This window comes from Scophthalmus maximus, chromosome 7, assembly GCF_022379125.1.
Source record: "Scophthalmus maximus strain ysfricsl-2021 chromosome 7, ASM2237912v1, whole genome shotgun sequence".
NCBI lineage: Eukaryota > Metazoa > Chordata > Actinopteri > Pleuronectiformes > Scophthalmidae > Scophthalmus > Scophthalmus maximus.
In genome coordinates, this window is record NC_061521.1 from 24,362,501 (window position 1) to 24,385,000 (window position 22,500).

General features: G+C 44.2%; 3 protein-coding genes across 5 annotated transcripts in view; 2 read left to right on the plus strand and 1 right to left on the minus strand.

The window, feature by feature from the left end:
- The window catches only part of fa2h (fatty acid 2-hydroxylase), a 29,491-nt gene extending 23,170 nt beyond the window's left edge, over nt 1-6,321 (plus strand). For all 3 annotated transcript variants that reach the window (XM_047333064.1, XM_047333063.1, XM_035643496.2), the window contains 5 exons: nt 1,722-1,864; nt 2,630-2,730; nt 2,890-3,062; nt 3,885-4,137; nt 4,229-6,321. In XM_047333064.1, the coding sequence (XP_047189020.1) occupies nt 1,722-1,864; nt 2,630-2,730; nt 2,890-3,062; nt 3,885-4,137; nt 4,229-4,296 (738 nt within the window). In that variant the 3' untranslated portion in view covers nt 4,297-6,321. The remainder of the gene's footprint in view (nt 1-1,721; nt 1,865-2,629; nt 2,731-2,889; nt 3,063-3,884; nt 4,138-4,228) is intronic.
- Nucleotides 6,322-7,568: 1,247 nt separating this feature from the next.
- Nucleotides 7,569-19,551, plus strand: ano10b (anoctamin 10b). The gene is made up of 17 exons (XM_035643498.2): nt 7,569-7,717; nt 8,977-9,205; nt 9,317-9,367; nt 10,673-10,950; nt 11,814-11,987; nt 12,412-12,549; nt 13,402-13,518; nt 13,650-13,766; nt 14,001-14,342; nt 14,421-14,603; nt 15,028-15,083; nt 15,186-15,260; nt 15,828-15,992; nt 16,080-16,271; nt 16,386-16,523; nt 16,622-16,738; nt 17,380-19,551. The coding sequence occupies exons 4-17, from the start codon at nt 10,680-10,682 to the stop codon at nt 17,398-17,400; spliced, it is 2,106 nt and encodes a 701-aa protein (XP_035499391.2). The 5' UTR covers nt 7,569-7,717; nt 8,977-9,205; nt 9,317-9,367; nt 10,673-10,679; the 3' UTR covers nt 17,401-19,551.
- A 1,278-nt stretch (nt 19,552-20,829) lies between these two features.
- Nucleotides 20,830-22,500, minus strand: part of snrkb (SNF related kinase b) — a 14,496-nt gene continuing 12,825 nt past the window's right edge. The window contains exon 5 of the mRNA XM_035642697.2: nt 20,830-22,500. This exon is cut by the window's right edge and continues 1,482 nt beyond it. The gene's annotated coding sequence lies outside the window, so the exon portion shown is untranslated.

The following is a 22,500-nucleotide window of genomic DNA, read 5'->3' on the forward strand; positions in this document are numbered from 1 at the left end:
GTTCACACACACACACACACACACACACACAATCATGTCATAACACCCGACCTCTCGACCCCTGTCGCCAGCGCGTGCGTTTTACTACTGAACCGACCCGTGACCCGACTCTAAAACACAAACCTCTCGAAGACGCGACTCCACCGTCCGTTCTGGGGGAAGAAAATCCCGTCCTTGCAGAAACACACAATGACGCACTTCTTGTTGTCGGGCCCACAACCAGCTAAGAGATCGCGACGTGATTGGCCGTTCACTCTTTTCCTCGCTGCTTTTCAATGGAGCGTTTGGCGTCAACTTCTGCTGCGGAGTTTTCCCCGTTTCCTTCTGACAGTGGCAGACGACAGCGAACCTGAAGTTAAACGCAGCTTCTAAATGCTTTTAAAAAGTCTAGAAATCATCGAAAATACACGCGGTGTCACGTCGGCTGTCCTCCATCTTTTTTGTAATGCCAGGAGACGTGGCGACGAGCGGGCTCGTCCTTTATGTGTCGGCGGCCTCGGACACGCCTCTTTCTCACGTGAAGACGTTTCATTGGTCCGTTACACCTTATTTCGTAACGTCGGTACCGCGCTAGACAGACGGAGAAGAGGCAAAACCGGTACACCTGTCCTCGTGTGTGTGCGTGTGTGTCACCGCAGGAATGCGAGGCACGGCTCCACACACGCGCACGTGTCCCAGATTCCTTTGTCTTGTTTTTGGTTTTTTTTCCACCTGAACCCGAAACCAGCGTCCCGTCTTTGTTGTTACAGTGGAATTTGGGAAAACATACAAATATAAACACGAGCACGAAACCAGTAAAATATCTTTCAGGCCGTCAATGACTGTTGTCCACGACCGTCGGTGTCATAGTTTTTTTTTCCAATATCAGTTGTTGCTCGAGGAGAATTATTCACTTTTGATAACAGTGTCACACACTGAGCATAAAGATAAATACAGATTATCCGTGTGATATTTGTCAAGTGTTGTGACGTTCACAGTGTGTGTGGGAGACGCTCTGCCCTGGAGGAGGTGAAAGTTTGATTATCCAACCATGTGACAGGAAGTCTCACTTCTTTCTTTTATATATTTATAAAGCAGAGTTGACTTGTGTTCTTGTTGTTTTTATGACTCTTATGATTGTTCCCTTTTCTCTCTTTTGGTCCATGACTTCCAAACCCATGCAGTGATACGACAAGTTCATCAAACTGAATTTATTCTTTACAACAGAATGTAAAACCATAAAGTCTGCACCGTGTGCTGTTGTTGTTTTGTGTTTTTCTCCGAGCCGGGGAGCGGCCGGCAGCCTCTCTCCAGCCTCTCGTCGACCTCGGGTGCCGGCCTGTGAAGTGGGAAGAGCTCGTTAAAAAAAAAAAAAAGCTTGTAAAAGTAGATCAGGCGAGGGTCTTCGGACTTGGCCGCTCATCGCCGGCAAGACAAAGTCAGTGGCAACGTAGTGAACCTGCAAAAAGGCACACGATGCAGCTGCTCCCTGGACTGCCCCAAGTCCCTGTGCAAGTTGCTCATTCTCTGCTGCCACCTGCTGGAGGCTCATATGTTCCCCTGTGCTTTCTCCCGCGCGCCCCTGATTACCAGGGGCCTTGCAGGGCCCATAACGCCAAGTGGCGACGAGCTATGGTTGCACATCCCTTGAGACGTCGTCGTCCCCCCCCCCCCCCCCCCCCAGTGCTGATTATCGCCAATACGCCCGCGTGACAGATTTGCCCTCGTCCGTGTCTCCGCAGGATCTGGTGGACTGGAGGAAGCCGCTGGCGTGGCAGGTCGGCCACCTCGGGGAGAAGTACGACGCGTGGGTCCACCAGCCGGTCGACAGACCGATCAGGCTGTTTGGGAACCCCCTGATGGAGGCTGGCACCAAGACTTCCTGGTAAGACGGGATACTTTCAAAAATATATATACATATATATATATATATAGTGAGAAGAATATCATTTAAAAAGATGAAAATGTCTTTTTTTACGGCGGGGGGGGGTAAAATAAATTCAAAAAAATACCGTAAATATGATCCAGTCACAAGTTTTCACTGCAGAATAGGGATTTCTTAGTATTTTAAATAGGGGATTTCTTAGTATTGTTCTAAAAGCGCCATGTCTTCAAATTGCTTTGTTTTCATCTGAGGCCTAAAGGCAAAGTCTAGACTCCTAGACTCAACGACCAGCAGGCCTCTGATGCTCACATGATTCAGTATCTGAAAGATGGTCTCAAAGTGACGATGATATTGTTTATCGCAATCATTTCTGGGACAGTGTATCGCGCGGAAGAAAAGGTGGCCATCGTGACGGGCCCCAGTTGAACGTGAAGTATTGAGATGAGCAGCAGTTACGCTTGTTGGTGCGTCAAAGTCAAATCAAAAGGAACTCCGATGACTACTGAAATCCAATCATTGGAACAAAAAAAAAACAAACGACAGCGACGAAGACCAACCCACAAATGGGAAACAAATAAAAACAGAATTTATAATCCAAAGAAAGAAAGAAAAATACAAATCAAAACCAAAACCGCACCGGAACATAGCATCAGAAATTTAGAAAACCAATAAGTAAAGAGGAGACACGCTACTGCCTGCATGGCAATATAAGACAAAAGCACGAATATGAGAGGATTTGATTGGTCTGGTTTCTCTTTTCGACAGGTACTGGGTTCCGGTGGTGTGGCTCCCCATTGTGCTTTATTTCAGCTGGTACTGCTACACCACGCTGGCGAAGGGCACCACAAGGATCGTCCTCGCTTCAGGTAACACACACACACACACACACACACACACACACCAGTACACACAAGCCCCTCAGACACATAGGCATTTGTTTTCATCGTTTTCATCTCGCTGTGTGTGTGTGTGTGTGTGTGTGTGTGTGTGTGTGTGTGTGTGTGTGTTCACGTCCGTGTCTCCAGACGTCTCCATCCCGATCCACAAGTACATGTTCCCCGTGCTCTTTCTGACGGGCTGGTTCTTGTGGTCGCTCGTCGAGTACTGCATCCACCGCTTTGTGTTCCACATGAAACCGCCCGCCCACAACTACTACCTCATCACGCTGCACTTCCTGCTGCACGGACAGCACCACAAGGTACGAGACGTGGCGGCAGGCTCACCTGCGGATCGCAGAAACTGGCTTATTGAAATATCGCTTGTCTGCAAAGTATCATTCGATGAGGTCATCCGCTGACGACCGTGGTGATCCTGAAGAGATGTAGTTCTTTGAAAAACAGAAACACAATTTGTTCCTGTTTTTTTTCCGTCGTAAATTTACTACTTTAATCTCAGAGACTATTCAAGATTTTTTCTCCCTCAAATTTACGACTTTAATGTCAGAAATTGTGTGTCTTTTTTCCCCGGGATATTACTCGTAAATCCTGCTGACAAACAGACAAACGGACCCGGGAGGAAACCAAATGACAAGTTACACCTGTACATATATGTCCATCCATCGTCTACCGCTTTATCCATATAAGGGTCGCGGGGGGCTGGAGCCAATCCCAGCTGAGGTTGGGCGAGAGGCGGGGTTCACCCTGGACAGGTCTCCAGCCTATCACAGGGCCACATACAGAGACGGATAACCATTCACTCTCACATTCACACATACAGTCTCCAATGAACCTAACTCCATTCTGCATGTCTCTGGACTGTGGGAGGAAGCCGGAGAACCCGGAGAGAACCCACGCATACACGGGGAGAACATGCAAACTCCACACAGAAAGGCCCTGGTTGGTTTGAACCGGGATTCGAACCTAGAACCTTCTTGCTGTGAGGTGACAGCGCTGACCACTACGCCAACGTGCAGCCCCCTGTACATATTATTAGATATATTTTCATATTGTTCATGTGTAAATCTAATTCTCTGTGCGTGTCACACACATTTCTGCCCCCCCCCCCCCCCCCCCCTCCACAGTCTCCGTTCGACGGCTCGCGGCTGGTCTTCCCCCCCGGCCTGGCCTCCTTGGTGGTGGGCAGTTTCTACGCCATCCTGCGCCACACGCTGCCGGAGATCCTCGCCACGTCCGTGTTTGTCGGCGGGCTGTGCGGCTACGTCGTGTACGACATGATCCACTACTACCTCCACTACGGCTCGCCGAGGAGGGGCTCGTACATGTACGGCCTGAAGGCCTACCACGTCAAACACCACTTTGAGCACCAGAGGGCGGGTGAGCGCTGGGCAGCCCCCGCAGACGCCAGCCTGCACCACTGCGGATCATGACCTCGTGAATTGATTTTGATCTCCGTTCTTCCCTCCAGGTTTCGGGATCACCTCCACGTTCTGGGACCACCCCTTCAACACTGTCATCCCCGATGAGAAGTTCTGACAGCAGGACCGGGCTCTTCCGAAGGGGCCACAGGACTCGTGACCCACCTCCTCTAGTAACCAGCCCCTCGTCGTGCTTGAGCCACTGTTGGTTCACAGTGTCTGCAGCCAAAGATTTCCACAAACCACGGAGGAAGATCCACGTCCGACCACTCCTGGGCCACTGCCACTAATCTCCACCCACGCTCACTGTAACACACAGCAGCTTTCCGGTGTCAGTCATCGACACGTCACTTTTGCGCAAATCGTTGCTCTGAACATCCCCCCCCCCCCCCGCCCCCAATGTTTTCCTGAGATTTTTTTCCGCGTCTGACTCACAGTCACCTGCTGAGTTTCTTCACACGTGAACGGCGAACCCCAGAAGTCGTCCGGACCCCAACTCCTCTGGACATTTTTTCAGAGTTCATGTCTGAAAACAGCGTTTGAATTTTTTTAATTTTTTTCTAACACGAGCCGTTTCTGCTGATTTTTCTAAACGTTTGCCAGCAGCATATCGCGAATGGTAGACAGACGGCGACGGGAAGGGAAGTGATGGGTGGTGGGTGAATGTGGACGACGGACAGAAGAAAGGGGATTAATAAAGAGCGACAGAAGGTGGATGTTAAGAATTTGAGTGCGGGAGAGAGAGAATCCCTCGACTTCATCAACTAACCCGGGAAAAGAATCGGTTCAACTCAGTGATCGTCAGCAAAGCTGCAGAACGGAGATCATACTGAAAGTGCATTCATGCGATTGTGCCGTGAGCGTTCGAAACCACCGTGGAGATTTATCTTTGCGAGTCGGTGGTAAAATATCCTCTGTGTCCTTCTCTTTTCTTTTCTTTCGTCATTAATGATACAACAAAGATGTAAAAAGAATATTTTGTAAGATGGTTTGTACAGAAGAGGAGATTCTTTAAATCGCACCAGCCTCATGTGGTTGAAGTGATATCGCACGTGTGGATGCATTTACAGTAGATGTAGAGTGTTGTCATGGTGACGGAGGAACGGAGCTGGAGGCATGAGGCCAGCCTGTCAGACTTCTTGCTGTGGGGTATCTGGAGGTTCAAAGGTCACAGGGTCCGCGATGTGATACAAGTTATTGACCTTTGACTCTCACTCCATCCATTCGAAGCCTCCGGCGTATTTGTCCCCGCGGATCCCTGCAAGATGACGACGGACGAGTCCGTCTGACTGCGCAGCAGGACGTCTGGCCAGGTGACTGGCGGATCCTTAAATAAACGTCTCCTCTCATCACCTGACAACAACATAACTAATAAACTAAAGCCGAACAAAGTTAATTCTACTAATTCATCCAGAAATGATAGATGGAGAAATGCAGTGATGAAAATTCTACTTGTGCAGGAAATAATTTCATGGACTTTAATAAACAGAAGGATTTAAATTTCCCTTTTTCATCCTTTTTTTTCTCCTTAACCAATCAGCAATAATTCATTTTCCAGGTAACCTGTATGCAGGTTGTGTCACGCAAAACTGTTTCTGATATTGCCAGTTGAATATTTTGAATATGTTTCAACCAAAACCAAAAAATGTGTCATGTTTTTCGACTACACACACACACACACACACACACGCACACACGCACACGTCATTTAATGAAAAACGCCATGCACTGATTTGTTTTTGATGAAATATCATGAAGAGAGAATATTCTATAAAAATTTTAAATTCTACTACAAAGACATTGCTTCAGATGGAACCAAAAATCTATGTTTCAGATGTCTTAGATGATGGTGATGACTGTAATATTGATGATGATGATGATGAGTTTAATAAAACATGATCATGATGCTTGGCAGTGGGAGGATTCCCCCTAGTGGAACAGATTTATTTATGTATATTTATGTGATAAAGTTGAAAACAACAACTTGTAATCTTTGATTGTGACAAGTAGTTTTCCGTGTGCTAAATTATGCAGCACAAAATAATATTTCCTAAAAATCTGTTTACTGTGATATCGTAGAACGTTTTTTGGAACGACAAGATGAAAACGTATATTTTGTAAATAAATGTCTGTATATTTCTGATGTCGGTCTGACCTGTGCTGTGTGTGTGTCACGCTCTTATTACGTCCTCTTTAAGGGGACAGGCCAACAATTTTACACTGGGGTGTTTAATGTGGAGGAAGTGTTGTTTAATGTTTTGAACACAAAATAACAAGTGATGCCATCAGTGTTTCCTCCACTTGGGCTTAGGAAGTTCAAAAGTTGAACAGCTGCTTTACAAACAAGGGGGGGGGGGGGGGGTGGGGGGTTGGGGGTGGGGTGCGGTCTTATCGTCCTTCCTATCTACTATTCCTTGACCTCAGTGGAAAAGGTCATGAGGTCAAGGAACGGTGTAAAGGAGGACTGATAGGACTTAGGAAAAGCCGACAATTCCACCTCACCCCCGGGTTCGAAAGATGTCATCAGGTTGCATTTTGGGAAGTGTAGGATCTTGTAGTTTCAATTCCTGACCGATAGTTGGGGGGTGAAAGCAAAGACGGAGTCAGGAAAATGAATCCTGTATTTTCTAAAATCACCAGCAGGGGGCGAATCAATATTGAAGTTATGAGGAAAAAATGACTCTACTTCTCACTTGATTTACGATAGATCTCAGTAAAACATTTTCCTGAGTAGTTTCAAGTCTTCTTCATTACAACATGATGGTCATTTTGGAAATGATGGTCTTATTTACAGTTAAAAATACGATAGAGCATCGTAGACATTGGTGGCGACATCTCCGTTCACTCCAATGGACCAGATTTTCCCCCGCAGCAATGGCGAATCACGGAGCCTCTCAATAGTTCCCGGAAGTGAGCAGCAGAAGAATGGATCAATGGACCGTCTGTGTTGCACTTATGAAGAGGTAATACGTTTATAATAATCAAATTGTATATTATCAGCACACCTGGTATCAAATATAAATCAGCATTAAAGCATGTCAGTGGATTATGATGATGATGATTTATGATTTATTTATTTTATTTTGTTCAAGAAAACGTATTGACTAACTACATAGAGTAACTACGCAGGCATGTCGACCTGCTTTGTTGTTAATCGATACATTTGTTGACGACGAATTACCCCCCGCGTTTTTCTGTCGCTCTGAATATTGGATTCGAATTGCGCGCCAACAACTTCCGGGAACTATCTCGAAGTCGAGTGACGTGCGAACATTTTGGACTTCCGTTGTCGCAACAGCTGATTGACAGCTGATATCGTCCAATCGGATGTAAATTACAGTTTGCTCCTCTCAAACGCTGTTAAACATTTTTAAACCACTGTCGATTTGTAGCAGTGATAAAAAGACAAGGTGACGACAACAGCACCATTAGACCACGGCGACATTCGTGTTTCTATATGAAGCTGGACACTGAGGTAAATGCTAACAACAGCATGCTAACGCTAACATGCTAGCGACGACGATGCTACAATGCCGCAGGTATTAACGCTCAGCACTGTTATCTTGGTTTAGTGTGTTAGCATGCTAACGTTTGCTAATTAGCTCTCAACATTATAATAATAATAATAATTTTGTTTATATAGCGCCTCTCAGAAGCAGCTTCACAAAGTGCTTTCACAAAAACACTACACTTTACACTTTCATTTTAATATTTAAAAAAATTATATGTTAGAAGTTAAATAATTGTATATAAAAATATGCTGCTGTACTGAAATCTTTTTGCTCTTCACCTTAGGGACAGTCGCGGTGTCGTTGAATGGCGCTACACTGTCCTGCTTCTAGACAAGAAGGCACACATTTCATTTTGGCAAATATAGTATTGCTTACATATCAGAAATAAGATGGAAAAAAAAACAAACGAATTTCCCTTGGTGTTTCTTACAGGGAGGGCCATTTAGCCAATGACATGCTAGCATTCTGCTGATCTACATGCTTATTGGTCAGTTGAGGGTTCACGACTGATTGCGACAGGACACCATTTTGTCAATTGGCACTTGGAGAAGGAACATTGAATTAGTCATGTTTGACAGCCAAATGTAGATATGGCTAACGTCGTAGAAACGCCCATACTGCTCGAAGGATGTGTGAAAACCAAAATGGCGAAAAGCATCTTGTGGTGCGCAAAGTCACAAATATCATCCAGAATGATGTTTCACTACGCTTGAAAAATCTAATCTAATGTCCCTAAACCTGTTGTTTCTACCCCTTACGCCGAAAACATAAAGAAAATTGACAGAACCTTTTTTTGGGTGGAAAGTGTAACTTATCCCTATATTAGAAATTTGCTGTAAACATAGCTCTGTTGGAGGATTCTTATTTCCTATTTCCTTGCGATCTCTTGAGGGGTTCTTGACCCCCGGGTTCGTAGCCGCTGACATTGACTATGTAGTATAATCTTCTCTGTAATGTAAAGTACAACAAGGAAGTAATAGACCTGAGTCTTTAACACTGTAAAGCACATTTTTCTTGCACTTTGCTCTTTGTGTTTTGCACACACACACACTTTTGCTTTTCACAGCACTGCCATTGTTCTGAATACACCAGAGAGAAATCGACCGTTGCACTTTAAGACCATTTTGCCCGAGTCGCAAGATCTCGGAGCCTATGTTTGTGTTTGTCAAGAAAAAAATCTGGTTTTCCTGACATGTTTTAGAGGATTTTTCTGAGGTTTCATACCAAACTGTAGCTGCCCCCTAGACGTATTTTCATTTTATTCTTCTGTATGTTTTTTGGTGCAGTAGGACCCTGGGGTGCATCAGCAGCAGCAGCAGCAGCATAAGCAGCATCATCAGGGAGCAGATATGAGGGAGGAGCCTGAATAAAAAAACCAAACAACCCTCAGTCCACACCCTGCAGCCTCTGGGAAGTTACTCCGCATTCCTCCTGCCATACACACTCATACACAGACACACACACACACACACACGCATAGACCGAAAGCTGGGAGGAACCACACACTCAGGCTGGGTAAGTGTGTGCAGAGAGAGAGAGTCAAGCCGAGCTGTTCCTGGTTTCTTGTCAGTAAGACTGAATAGATGTTGTCTTCATGTTCTTCCGTGTGTGTGTGTGTTCAAACAGGAGTTTGGAGGCGGTGCCGCTGTAGTAACCTCATCATCTACGTCCTGCCAGGTCTGTCGTACAGTATGTCCCACTGTCACTGCATGTTTACACAGCAACTGTATGACAAATAGGAAGTGCCGAGCCGCTCTTCGTCTCAGTCGTCCTCCACGAGTGCGTGGTCTGTGGTTCAGTGTGTATCTATCAAGCCCAGCTGTGGCGCAGACAGAACAGAGGAAGAGGTTGTTGTTGTTTGTGTTTTTCTATTCTGTGGTTGGCAGCGACTTAACTGCTGTTTCCTGCCCCCGAGAAACTGCAACATTAAGCGGTTCAACCATATCCTCAGGGTGGCAGCAAGCTACTGGCCAAGAGTGCCAGAATGACAAAGCACAAGATGCAGATCAAAATTTTTTATGCCTGAAAAAAATGCCTGCATGTTCAGTCTCACATGCAAATCTGCTCTATCTAATGTAATAGCTGTTCATGCAAATGCAATAACTGAAATGTGACTGCACTCGAATGCGTAAATGATTGATCGTGACAACTTGTCTATTGCAGCACCGCAGAAAGGTGGTTACAGCGGCCGGTGGCACACTAACCTTAAACCGGCTGACACTGTTTGTTCCGACTTCCTCCTGACAAAACCTCCTCATCCTATCTTCATGACATTTAGGCTTCTTGTGTAAAATGATTATGGAGAAATTATGTATGTATTTTCTTCTGTGTACCATAACATTGTGTGTGGTTAAGACCGATTGGTTATATCTTGATCATTGTAGGTATTTGGACTGAAATCATAGTATTGGACAAGGAGTAAAGTTAAGGGATCATTGTTATTATTACAACCAATCAAAATGTGTGTATCACACATCACAACAATCCGTCAAATAGTTGTCGAGATATCTCACCGAAGGTCACAGGTGAGAACCCCAATGCTGGTGGAAAAGCGGAGAATTCCAGTGACTACTTAAGTTTGTCGTCTGGTACAAGGTCCAATTGTCCGATCCATTTGGTAGACATTGAAATACGCTAGAGGAAATGTGGCGCTGGAGGTAAAGTCAGGGGATCACCCATGTCCGAGGGATTCATCCTGCGGGCGCCACTAATGTTTGAACCATATTTCATTGGAAGGCGTCCAATAGTTGTCAAGATATTTCACAAATGTCAACCTATTAGTGGAGCAAGACAAAAGGTCTGGGGGCTTAATCGTCTGGGGAACAATAATTTCTGTACAAATTAGTCACGACACTAGTTTGGCTAAAAAGGAGAAAACAGCACTAAAGAAGAAGGAAACCTCTCTAGAAACTCCTGTTCATGTCCAGGTTACAGGATCACGAGCCACAACTGAAGCTGTTTTTTGTAAACACGTCTTCCCAGTCTCACCATGAGTCAGGCGGGTGCTGATGAAGGTGGAGGCGCCGGTGGCATCGGCAGAGAAAAAGCCCAGCGGCCGGAGGAGGTGACTCCCGAGGGAAAGGTCCTCGGCAAACCGAGCGCCGCCAGCACCATTGGGCCAGGCTGGAGCAAGGTCGGCTGCCCCTGCTGTGTGTCGGAGCGGGTCGAGCCGCTGGTTCTGGTCAAGCTCGGAGAAAAGGTCCGGCCCGAGACGAAGAGGTGGCTCATCAGACTCATCGGGGCCTCTCAGAAAGATGGCGGTAAGGGCTCGGATGTGAATGATGAGCTGCAGCGGCCATGCAGAGATCAGTTTTCTCTCTGCATCGATCGCAACCTTGGAAAGGGATACATGCACCTCAAACATGGCTGACCACTTGTCCATATTGGATATTTATTGAACATGAGTCATTGTCCAGAAGGTCCAATATTTGATGGCATTTGCATTTACACGGCAGTTGGCAATGCAGATCATTTTAGTTAAATGATTCCATGTAAATGTAAACCAGAGATATTTGAATTCAACTGGGACAGGAAACATTTTGTTTTACCTAAAATGCTTACTTAGTTTGTACTTTAAAGTTAAGATAGCACTTTAGTTACCTGAATTGCTCTCCTAAATTACCTAAATCATAAATTGCTTACTAACATTAGCACTTTGAAGTGAATTAAAGTTTGCCATTTAGTTAGCTATAATGCTAACTTTAATAACCTAAATTGCTTATAAATGTTAGTCACTTTAGCTAACTCTTATATATCTTAACAGTTTAGTTGAAGTGCTAACTTCATAGTGCTAACTTTTGTAAGCAATTTAGGTGACCTAAGTTAGCACTTCAGCTAACTTCAATGTAGTTAGCTAAAACTAGCTAAAATGTATCTTAGCACTTTGGTTAGCCCGTAACATTTATGTAAGCTAAACACTGCTAATTTAGCTAACTAAAGCTACCTAACCTATAAGCAGCTTAGCTTAGTTTAGTAAACATGGCCAGCTCAATGTTTTAAGGAGAAATGTGACCATATCTGGTTACTGTAACTGTTTATCCTCTATACTGGCCTCGTTTGTGGACACAAATATCAAAATAATAATAATGAAAACTGCGTCTCTGCCCCGCCCGTCCCACCCCAGGTGCTGCATTACTGGCCCACCCGGGGGAGGACGCCAGTGGGGACATCATCGTGGTCTCCGCCCCGCGCTGCACGTTACTACGAGCCACGGAGGAGCTGGGCCTGTGCAGGCCCTACCGCAACCGGGACATGGAGGCCTTCTCCTACCACGACAGAGACAACTTTAAAGACTCAGGTGTGGCGCGAGCGGACAAGATGTCCGGTGCGATTTTGGTACCGCGGGGGGAAATGGCGTGACCCCTTATGGCTGTTGTCCTTCAGCTGACCACGCTACATTTCGTTTGCACATGAATTCAGTGATCTAATCCAAGTAGAGCTTGGTTCTGTCTTTAAATGACTTCCTGTCGTCCTGATGGTCAGAGATAATTCCAGAGATACGAGGCAGGAGATTCGTCTTAACGAGGAAAATCTAATTCAGACACGTGAAAAAGATTGTATCGCAGTTCCAACACTGTTCATCTCAACGCTGTTTCGATGCAACACAGGAGTTTATCTATACAACACAAAATTTAGATGGTCACGTGTAAGGTTTGACTAGTTCTTCGAGCGTTGCTGGCCCACACTAATGCGTTTTTGCGTGAATTCCGGTGTTCCGACAGACAACATGGAAGTGTTCCTGACGCTGGCGGAGCGACACTACATCGTGAAGTACGAGCTGGACGGCCTGCGAGCGCAGAGGGACCTGAGGGTACCGGGCCTGTCAGACAGCGTCACGCTGCACAACCGAGACAACATCTGTGAGTGCTCGCAACGCGTTGTCAGATTTCACATCGTCATTGGAATAATGTGAGGACATTACACCCATGAGGGAAGAGATTCTTCTTTTCTGACCTGTTTCTGAAAGTAAAATATTTTTTGGTCTCCTCAAGGCAAAGATGGAAACACAGACAATCAGCAGCTGAAGATCAGCACTTTAAAAAGAAAGGGCTGGTGTTATTCTAGCTTTTACTTACTGTCGACAACATGATCGTCTGCCTCTTTCAGACGGCGTCTAACACGCAGCCTGAAGTCCATTTGTTTCCAAGAAAGATGAACATTTGTTCACAAATGTATAGTTCCATCTTTAAAAAGGCTCAGTAATGGAATTAAACCTCTGAATAATGTTTTTTTAGCAAACTATTCAAACAGGATTCAATAGTCCATTGATGCAGGACTACTTTCGGCTGCGGATTAATACACATTTGGCCGTCTAGTGAGTATGACTGGAATGTGGGATTGAGGCCAAATAAGGTCATGATAATGAAGGAACGTGTCACTGATGTTTATTAATAGTTTTTGGACACAGCTTTGTTTAGTTTTTTTTACATTTTAAAAATCCTTACATTCTCATGTAATATACAGCTGTGAAATGTGTATTCGCTGTACATGACCTGCCAGCTGTTCTTCGCTCCTCGCGTTCAATCGTGAACTTACTTCACTCAGCATCAGTTTCAGTGTGTGTGTGTGTGTGTGTGTGTGTGTTTTAAATATGTATATGTTTGTGTGTAACTGTGTAAACAAAGATTAGTTTGATAGAAAAGTCCTCCTCCGTCCATGTTCACTCGTCACTTTGGTTTTGAGGTGTTGTTTTGATGTTACACCTGTTGCAGGGCAGAAGCTCGGGTCAGCTGGTGTGATCATGGACACGTTTCCCCTCCACAACCCGGAGCAGCTGAAGGATCTGAGCGAGGCCTGGTACTCTGGTAATCAGCTGGCCCAGCCGCTGGGTGGGTGGCAACATGCATGAAACACACACACACACACACACACACACACGCACACACACACACTGGAAGGAACAGCTGCTATTTTCAACACAGTACATGTACTAAAAGCTCTTGTCTCCTGATTTATCCAGATTCAGTCAATGGGTATTTCGGAAGCTCCGTGGCTTTCTACTTCAGCTTCCTCGATTTCTACACCTGGTCTCTGCTCGCACCGGCGATACTGGGCCTTTCCATCACGTACTTCTCAGGTAGGTGTGTGGATTCATCATTTATTTTCAGTGTGTGCGGTGACACAGTCAGCTCTCAAAATCAATACCGTCGTAAATCAGCAGAAGATGCTGCAGACTACTAGACGTACGTTAATGGTAGCAGTATATGTGGCAACATTTATATACTGCCCTGCATGATGATTCCGGCTGAAGGACGACGCGAACAAATAAAAACAAACTAACTGGCCACAAAGTTCTTCTCGCCCATCACAGGTGAGGTTCAGAAGCAGATGGAGGAGTCATTGTCGGGCTCACCGGTCGCGGACGCTGACGGCGATGACTCAGGCCCGGCGGTCAGCGGCCACATGGTCCAGGCCGTGTTCAGCATGCTGTGGTCCACGGTCTTCATGGAGCTGTGGAAACGCAGGAGCTCGTCGCTGTCCTACCGCTGGGGCACCCTGCACCTCGCCGACCGCTTCGCGGAGCCCCGGCCTGGGTTCCACGGGGACCTGGGCGTCAACCCCGTGACGGGTCGCGTGGAGCCCCTGTTCCCTGGGTGGCAGAGGGACCTGCGAATGGCGCTGGTGTCGTTGCCGGTGGTGGGGCTGTTTCTGGGTAGGTACTTTGGTTTGAAATTTATCCAAATAACTTTGATTCGATTTTATGTGAAGCCTGTCACCTCTCCGCCTGCAGGGTTGGTAGTGCTGGGGATGCTCTGTTTCTACTGGGGGGAGGCCCAGGTGAAACAGCTGCACCAGGACTGGGACTCGCTGCTGTCGCAATCTTTGGTCTACGTCCCCTCGGTGCTTCACATCGTCTACACAAACATGCTGGCGACCGTTTACAAGACGGTGGCCCAGTCTCTGACTGAATACGGTAAGCGAGGCGGAGAGGGAGCGCAAGAGGGAGAATCAGGATATATACAGTATTTTGATGATATGACAATAAAGAGATGGTTTCCAAACTCATCCGAAACATGAACAACTCTGGAAAAAATGTATTTAACAAACTTTTCTTCGTTTGGCCCGTGTCCCATCTGCTTACATGGAGGAGGTGGGTTTTATGACATATGCTGCAGCCAGCCACCAGGGGGCGATCCAGATGATTTGGCCTCACTTTTGGGGAAATGTCATGTCCTCCATCTTTATATACAGTCTATAGTACAGCTCCAGTCTAGAGGAAGACATGAGGAAACATGAGAAACCAAGTGAAAATAGTAATGAGAGAGCAGATGATCATCTCACGCAATAAATTTCAATTTCTGACAGAAAGCCAGTGACCTCTTCTTGTGTCCTCTCAGAGAACCACAGAGAGGAGTCGGCCTACGAGAAGCATCTGACTGCCAAAGTCTTGGTGGTTAGTTCCTCTTCTTATCTCCACATGAACGTTTTATCTCAGGAGTGCGAAACCGACAGGCTAATTCTCTTTACCCTCGTCTCTGTTTCCCCCCTCCCCCAGTTCACCTTCTTTAACTACTTTGCCGTGCTCTTCCACATCGCCTTCTTCAAGCAGGACGTGCCGTTGCTTCGTAAGGTAAAACTGCTCAGATCTTAACGTTCCTTCAGTTCTTTGCACTTTGCACTTGATTAACATGCATCAGAGATAAAAGGAAGTAATGCAAATCAATGCAGCAAAGGAAGAAATATTCCCACTTGATGTTCTTAAAGGGGCAGATAGTGATTTTGGAGTAAGCTTGCTTCTCTCTTTGTTGTTGTTGATTTTTTGACTTTAGGGAGATCATCCACCAGAGACACAGAAAAATGTATACAGTTGTTTATGCAATCCGATAATCGGACCAATTTTGCGTTTTTGTTTCACACCATTAATTAAGCCTCACATTGTATTCAAGGTTTCCCGCCTTCAGGGTGAGCAACCATAGCGGTTGCTAGGGGCATTAAATATTTGTCACATAACGATGTAATTATGTCATTTAGAGGGTTTTATTTCTGTAAAATTACTTACAACAGCTTGTGGAGCTACGCCCACGTTGTCCACACTTATGTCTGTAAAGAAGGCTTACAAATCCTCTGGTTTGGCTGTTGTTTCTTTGCTGGTTGAAACTATGCTCTTTATGAACAAGCATAAATTGTCCGTCTTCAGCGTCTGGCGTCTTTGCTGATTGTGACCCAGCTGGTGAACCAGGTGACGGAGGCGGTCATTCCCTTCCTGGTGGACCGGTTCATCAGCGCCCCCCACAGGGCGGAGAGTGAAGACGACCCACAGGAGGACAAATTCAGGAAACAAAGCACCCTTCCCACTTTCCCTGTGTGTATACAGAGTTAAGATTTTTGAATGAAACCGAAGGTGAGAACAAAGTGAGAGAATAACAGCGAGCCTCTTGTTTTGACGCAGGGCCTGTTTGGGGAGTATATTGAGCTCCTGGTGCAGTTTGGGTATCTGAGCCTCTTCTCCTGCGTGTATCCTCTGACGGCCGTGCTGCTGCTCATCAACAACCTGACGGAGATCCGATCGGACGCCTATAAGATCTGCAAGCTCTTCCGCAAGCCCTTCTGCCCGCCCGTGGCCAGCATGGGCGTGTGGCAGGTCAGCAAAAAAAACAGCACACAACACACAATAGAAATGAGGTGCAGCCCGGTATGTCACACTCAGCCAGTTGTGTTACGCGCGGACAGCTGATGCCATTGTGCCGCGTTGCAGATTGCGTTCGAGGTCCTGAGCTTTGTCTCCGTCGTGTCCAACTGCTGGCTGCTGCTGCTGTCGCCACGGTTACAGGAGCTGTGTCGGGAGGGCGGGCTGAGCGGCACAAACATTCTGTTGTTGGCTGTTCTGGTGGAGGTAAGACGGAGGACGGAGAGATCGTCAGGGAAAGACACAGACATAATAATGTTCCCATAACCTTTTTATTTATTTTTATACTCTGTGTGCTTCTGCAGCATGTGCTCATCTTGGTGAAGGTGATTTTGTCGGTCCTGATCCCAGACGAACCTGACTGGATCCGGAAAAAGAGAGAGCACATTGAGTTCACATCCATGGAGGCTCTGAAACAACAGGTTAACAAACTTCCCTAAGAGATTTCATTATTATAACTCAAGAGCACATATACAGAATACAGATTTTTCCCAAACTTGGTTCTGATATCACTTGGGAGTTTATCTCCAGATGATTAACTTTTGGAGCTGATTGGTCAAAGGTCAAGGTCAACAGAAATATGACCCCAAGATATCTTTGCAAATAATGGGACTAGAGAGAAAATGGAAAGCTCACCTTGATCAGAAAACTATTCCCCATCGCATGATGTCATATGACAAGTGACGTCATTAAGCAGTGATGTCAGAAAATGACGTCATGCACAGTTCAAAAATGCATTTTCTTGCGGTATCTCTGCATTCCTATAGGACTATAGACACGACCTGCTCTGAAAGTAATTTATGATCATATAACAGGAAGTGATGTCACCATGACGAAGGCATGGAATGACGTCATATAGTGTAGTGATACATTAACTTGTGAAACCAGTAACATTAGACATGATGTACAGCTTATTTAGGATTAACCAATCATATAAGTGACTTCATGATGTCATCATCATGAAATGGCATTATTACAATATAAAAAAAAGTTTGAATTGTCCGATTGGCGATGTTCCTACTTCGTCTGTATGATTGACAACCCTTTCTTTCCTCTCTTCCAGAAGCTCCAGTCTGAAGAGTAGTGATTGTGTTTCCGCGTTGAGGCGGTGGCTTTGTGTCGTCTTGTGCTTGGGCTGCTACGACCAGAAGAGACCGTACGATCCTCCGGCAGGGCCCACGCTGCACACTGCTGTACCCCAATAGTCCCTGTGCAGACCCTTAATGCCTTTCTGCAGAGTGCTTCTGCAATGTACACACTTTGAAATGCACCTTCATATTACTCTACAGGTAGACTGCAAGTGCAATTGATACAGCAAGTTAAAAAGTATTCCCCCAATATCAGACAGCAAATGGAATGTTTTGGTAATTTGGGAATGTGCCCTTTAAAAATATTATGTTATGAAAAAGGAGGTTTTTAGGAGGAATTTAATGAGAGAATCCTGAATAGCTCTTGTGCTACAGTATGTACGGTCAACATTTAGTGTGGGACTGACAGGAAATAGTATTGAATGTTATTGTCAGGGTCAAAGATGGAAATCTTACTTGACAAAATGTATTTGCTCAGTGCTGCCACCTAGTGATTAGCTACAGCTAGTGTTCAGGGTTTATACGTCGAGGACAGTATCATCATTGGAGTGATCGTCATAAGCATATTTCAGTATGAAATTCAGTAATTTGGTCACACATGGTATTGAACACAGATAATAATCAACTGCGTGTGCAGGTTCTTAAGCTGTTGTGAACATTTTACTATCTTTCGACTCGTCGTTTTGGTTTTCATATCTTGCAAACTTTAGTATATGAATCATTTTTCTTTGACTCCCTTGGCTCTCATCAGTATTGTTATTGAACACAGCACACAGCTGAGTTTTATAGCAAAGAAGCTCTGATAAACCCGATGTCTCTTTAGCAGCTAAATATAGGCAGATATTTGTTCTCTGGCGTTGGAAGAAATTCATCTACAGCACTTAAGGAGAGTGAATAACGGACTTAAGAGTCATTAGGTGAACAGAATTAACACAACTCCAAAAGCTAATGTTGTTAAATGTCTGCAGGATATAGACATAGGCAACCGTACGTAACGTAGAGACATGAGAGTGGAATCAGTCTTTTTGGCAAGAAAACAAACAAATGCATATTTTCCCAAACATCAAACTAATTGAGTACATGGTGTTTACAGTAGACCTCTAGAGTTCGTCTTGTAATCTTTCAACTTATACTTGCAGTCCTAATTTGACAGTCCAAATAATGTATTTATTGAATGTTCAGAATCAAAACCTGCTGTAAAAGTTGTTTTTTTTAAATGTGGAGGGGGGCAATGAGTTTACATTGGTGTTTTAAAAAAACACCCATTTATTTGTATATTATATATAGTTATGGAGATTTAAAGTGGAAATGCTTACATGTCTTATTCTTGCCCTAATTTGACTTTTACCAATAATGTATAAGTTTATGAGAATTAAGCATGTCTCAGCATTGTATGTATTATTACTTCTACTCCCATTGATGATACTGTCCTTTCTTTACTCCTCCCCTAAAGTATAATCTCACAACAACTATAGGAACAAAGATTAAAGTTAACACAGCAAATCATGTGCCAAGATTTTAAGATTTGCTTTGAGCCCGATGGGGAGCAACCAAAGAATATTTGTCTGCTTTGTTATTAGAAATATATATATATATATATATATATATATATATATATATATATATATATATATATTTTAAATGTGCAGATTTTTAGTTTTGACTCACTTGTCAGTCTGTTGTGTGCCTCCAAGAAAGAAAGACCACTGTGCTGCAATCACTAATTCATCTTCTAGGCTAAATGCTCGCGTGTCGTTCTATTTTTTCACAATATGCAGATGAAGCCACTGGGGAGAGTCCACCACTTTGTTTTTGTTTTTTCATACTTGCTGAACAGTGGTGTACTGAACATCATATACTGTAAGTTATTGTTTTTAATTAGTTAGTATTTCCTTCCAGCCACCAGGAGGCGCTATACACCCAATGTTGAATTCAGCATTAAGAGACGGATTCAGCAAGGATGCAGATGGACAGTGAGACACACTCATCTGGCTGCAGTTGTATATTTAACGTGTGTGTGTGTGTGTGTGTCAGTGAAGATGCAGAGTTGTAGATATATAATCTGGTCCTGGGATCAGGATTTCAGGTCAGGAACAGAGGTGACTGTCTGATTGCTAGTTCTCCTAAAAATAAATGCACAGAAGGTATCACTGGTTGGTTGTTGTTATTTCTGTTCGTTCAAAAAGAAGAAAATCACATTTTAGACGGCAAAAAAAAAAAATCAATTATTCGAGGTAACAACACGAAACATGATGGGCTTATGGAATATGATGCATTTTGTCAGAGGAAACTGCTCAACAGCGACATAAAAATGCTCCTTTCATGTCGATGCATCTTCAGTGATAATAAAACTAATTATAGATATAATGTAAACACTAATATGCTACGCACAGGATCCATTCTGCTGCGTGATGAATATTGATCAAGTACATTTAGCTGATAATCAAAGAAGACTGGAAATGGAGAATCTGGGGGCATTTTACACCATAATTGTTATAATATAGCACAGTTTCTCTTCTCTCCCACGCTGTGGTGGGAATTTAACGAATACATGTCGCTATTAATCATCCTCGTCCTCACTTGAACAGCCTACTCATAATTTTGTACGTGTTAACGTCTCGGAGGCCGAGAAGGACAGAGGATTATCCTGTACTGAGAAGTACAAGTACAACATAATAAAAATGTAACCTCCCTGTACGTTAAACACTACGAGAGTTCAAGTACAGTTGGGGAAGGCGATAGGTCGAAGTCTAAATGGTCAGAAGATAAAACCTGATAAATCTACGGGAGAGGAAAGAAGGAAAAAAACAATTATACACAATTTTTCTTCTCTACTTTTTTGTGAAATATGGGATAATTTTACTGTTATGAATTAAACTGATTTAAATGAAAATATCAAAGATCAGACACACTTTTTGTTTTAACAAGACTTGCAAATGTCCTGATTATTTTCATCATCGATTAATCTGTCGATTATTTTCTCCATTAATATGATTAGTTTGGTCCATAAAATTGTGAAAAATGTCGATTGTATTTCCCAAAACCCAGAGTTCACTGTAACCAGAAAATATTCACATTTAAGGAGCTTAAATCAGAGAATTTTGAAATATTTTTCCCCATAAAAACAACTTGAACCGATTAATCGATTATTAAGAGTTGGCAATTGATTTAGGTGTTGATTACTAATCAATTAACTGTTGCATGACTTTTACTTTTAAAATGAGATATATGTAAAAAAAATGTAAAATAACCACAAAAACCATTTTAATAGAAAGGGGTCACGAGCATTAGGCTGCGAGTCACTGACTAATCTTTAATAATACATTATATTATACAAATGAATCACCGGAAGATCTGTAAAATATGAAGAGTAAAGTATAAAGACAGGCACATGTGCCTTTTGTGAAATAAACACACGTCCATCCTTTTTGATTTAATCCGTTTTTAATAAATAAATACAGAAAAATAAGTTCATGGCTCCATGAGAGAACGTGGTCCTTAGTTATCAGGCAGGTCAGCAGACACACTGGGGGGAGACAAGGCTGCGAGAATCGCACAGGATTGTGGGATAATGGGATTTGATTATTCCGCCTCTGCACAGATTTTAACGCCTCGACGGCCGAGGAAATAACAACAAATAATCCGATTTTTCACGTGACGCCCGTCCGGTCACAGGTTAAAAAAAAAAAGAAATACAATTTGTTGCTCACACGTGAAGCTGCAGAGACTTGACGGGGAACATTGTCCTTTCCTACACTTCATGTCTGAGGGTTCAAAAAGAAGGAGAACGCTTGTGAAAATAAAGGAGACACACACACACACACACACACACACGCACACACACACACACGCACACGCACACGGAGGCATTTGGTTAAAAAATAATACCACGCGGATGGACGATGGACACTAATCTGGTCCAGATGACCCAACAAATACGATCCACCAGATCCCCAGGACGCTGCTCGAAAGGGAAAAAGCTAAACCAGCCACGGTCGACGTACTTGTGTGCAAATTCAATAATCAGTGGATTTAGCTCAAGGTACGAGTCGCGCGAGAACAGCGTCCTGTCGGGACCCAAGACACACGGAGGTATATCGTGATAAATAACAGTACGAACATGCACAACGTCACATCCCTCTCTTTTAGGGAGAATTAATATCTGTCACATTATATATATATATATATATATATATATATAAAAAAAACGAAACAATTCAAGGAACGTCATACCTGCACGTCCCAAAACATAAAAAGTGTTATTGTTCCGATATGATTCAAATGTTCCAGAACAGCGTCAGATATACCGTGGAAGACCCGCATCCCTATGGATTGATCGAACAGTATCACACAGTGTGTTTTTTTGGACGAGCCTATATATCAATAAGACAAGATCATACACCATATCATATCACATATATCATATCTAACAGTCGCAGTCTATGTGGAGCTTATATCTAAGAGCTTTGAAACCAACGTGAGGAGCGGAATTGTGCAAAAAGGGGAAAAGAGGAGGCGACTCCTCCGTAGCGGGAAGCTGGTTTCTAACTTCGTTTCAAATTCAGACATTAGAAAACATGAAATGGGAGAACGTCCCCGACCTTCTCAGCAAACGGTTACGAAAACCACTGTCATTTTCCTCGTTACAGGCACCTTCAGAACAAACGACAACAAAAAAAACGGACTGTAGCTTATTATTCGGTAGAAACTGTCGCGGGTCGCCGTCTTCCTTTCCTGTGCAGGTTTCACTTCGCTATCGTTTTCGACACAGTCCAACTCTGTCGGTCGCTCCTGTAACACAGCAGCAAGTGGATGAGGTCCGGTTCTACTGCAGTCTGACTGCTGCGCTCCAGATTAAAGGTGACATATTATATGATCACGTTCGGGTTCATACTTGTAATATCGGGGTGACCACTTGAAAAGGTCCACATGCTCTAATGTTCAGAAAAGGCATCAGTGTTTCTCATACTGCCCGCTCCTGCAGCTCCTCTTGTTCACCCTCTGTCTAAAAAAAACGCCTGGATTTCTTTTAGCCCCGCCTCCTCCTCCCGATAACCCCACCCCCCAGTCTGCAGTGATTGGGCGGCTGGCCCAGT

Bases quoted from the DNA above. Each gene is read 5' to 3' on its own strand.
- ano10b (XM_035643498.2), top strand. From the start codon at position 10,680: ATGAGTCAGGCGGGTGCTGATGAAGGTGGAGGCGCCGGTGGCATCGGC. The intron at 10,951-11,813 runs GTAAGGGCTCGG...GTCCCACCCCAG, and splicing joins GGCCTCTCAGAAAGATGGCG to GTGCTGCATTACTGGCCCAC. The intron at 15,084-15,185 runs GTTAGTTCCTCT...CCCCTCCCCCAG, and splicing joins TGACTGCCAAAGTCTTGGTG to TTCACCTTCTTTAACTACTT.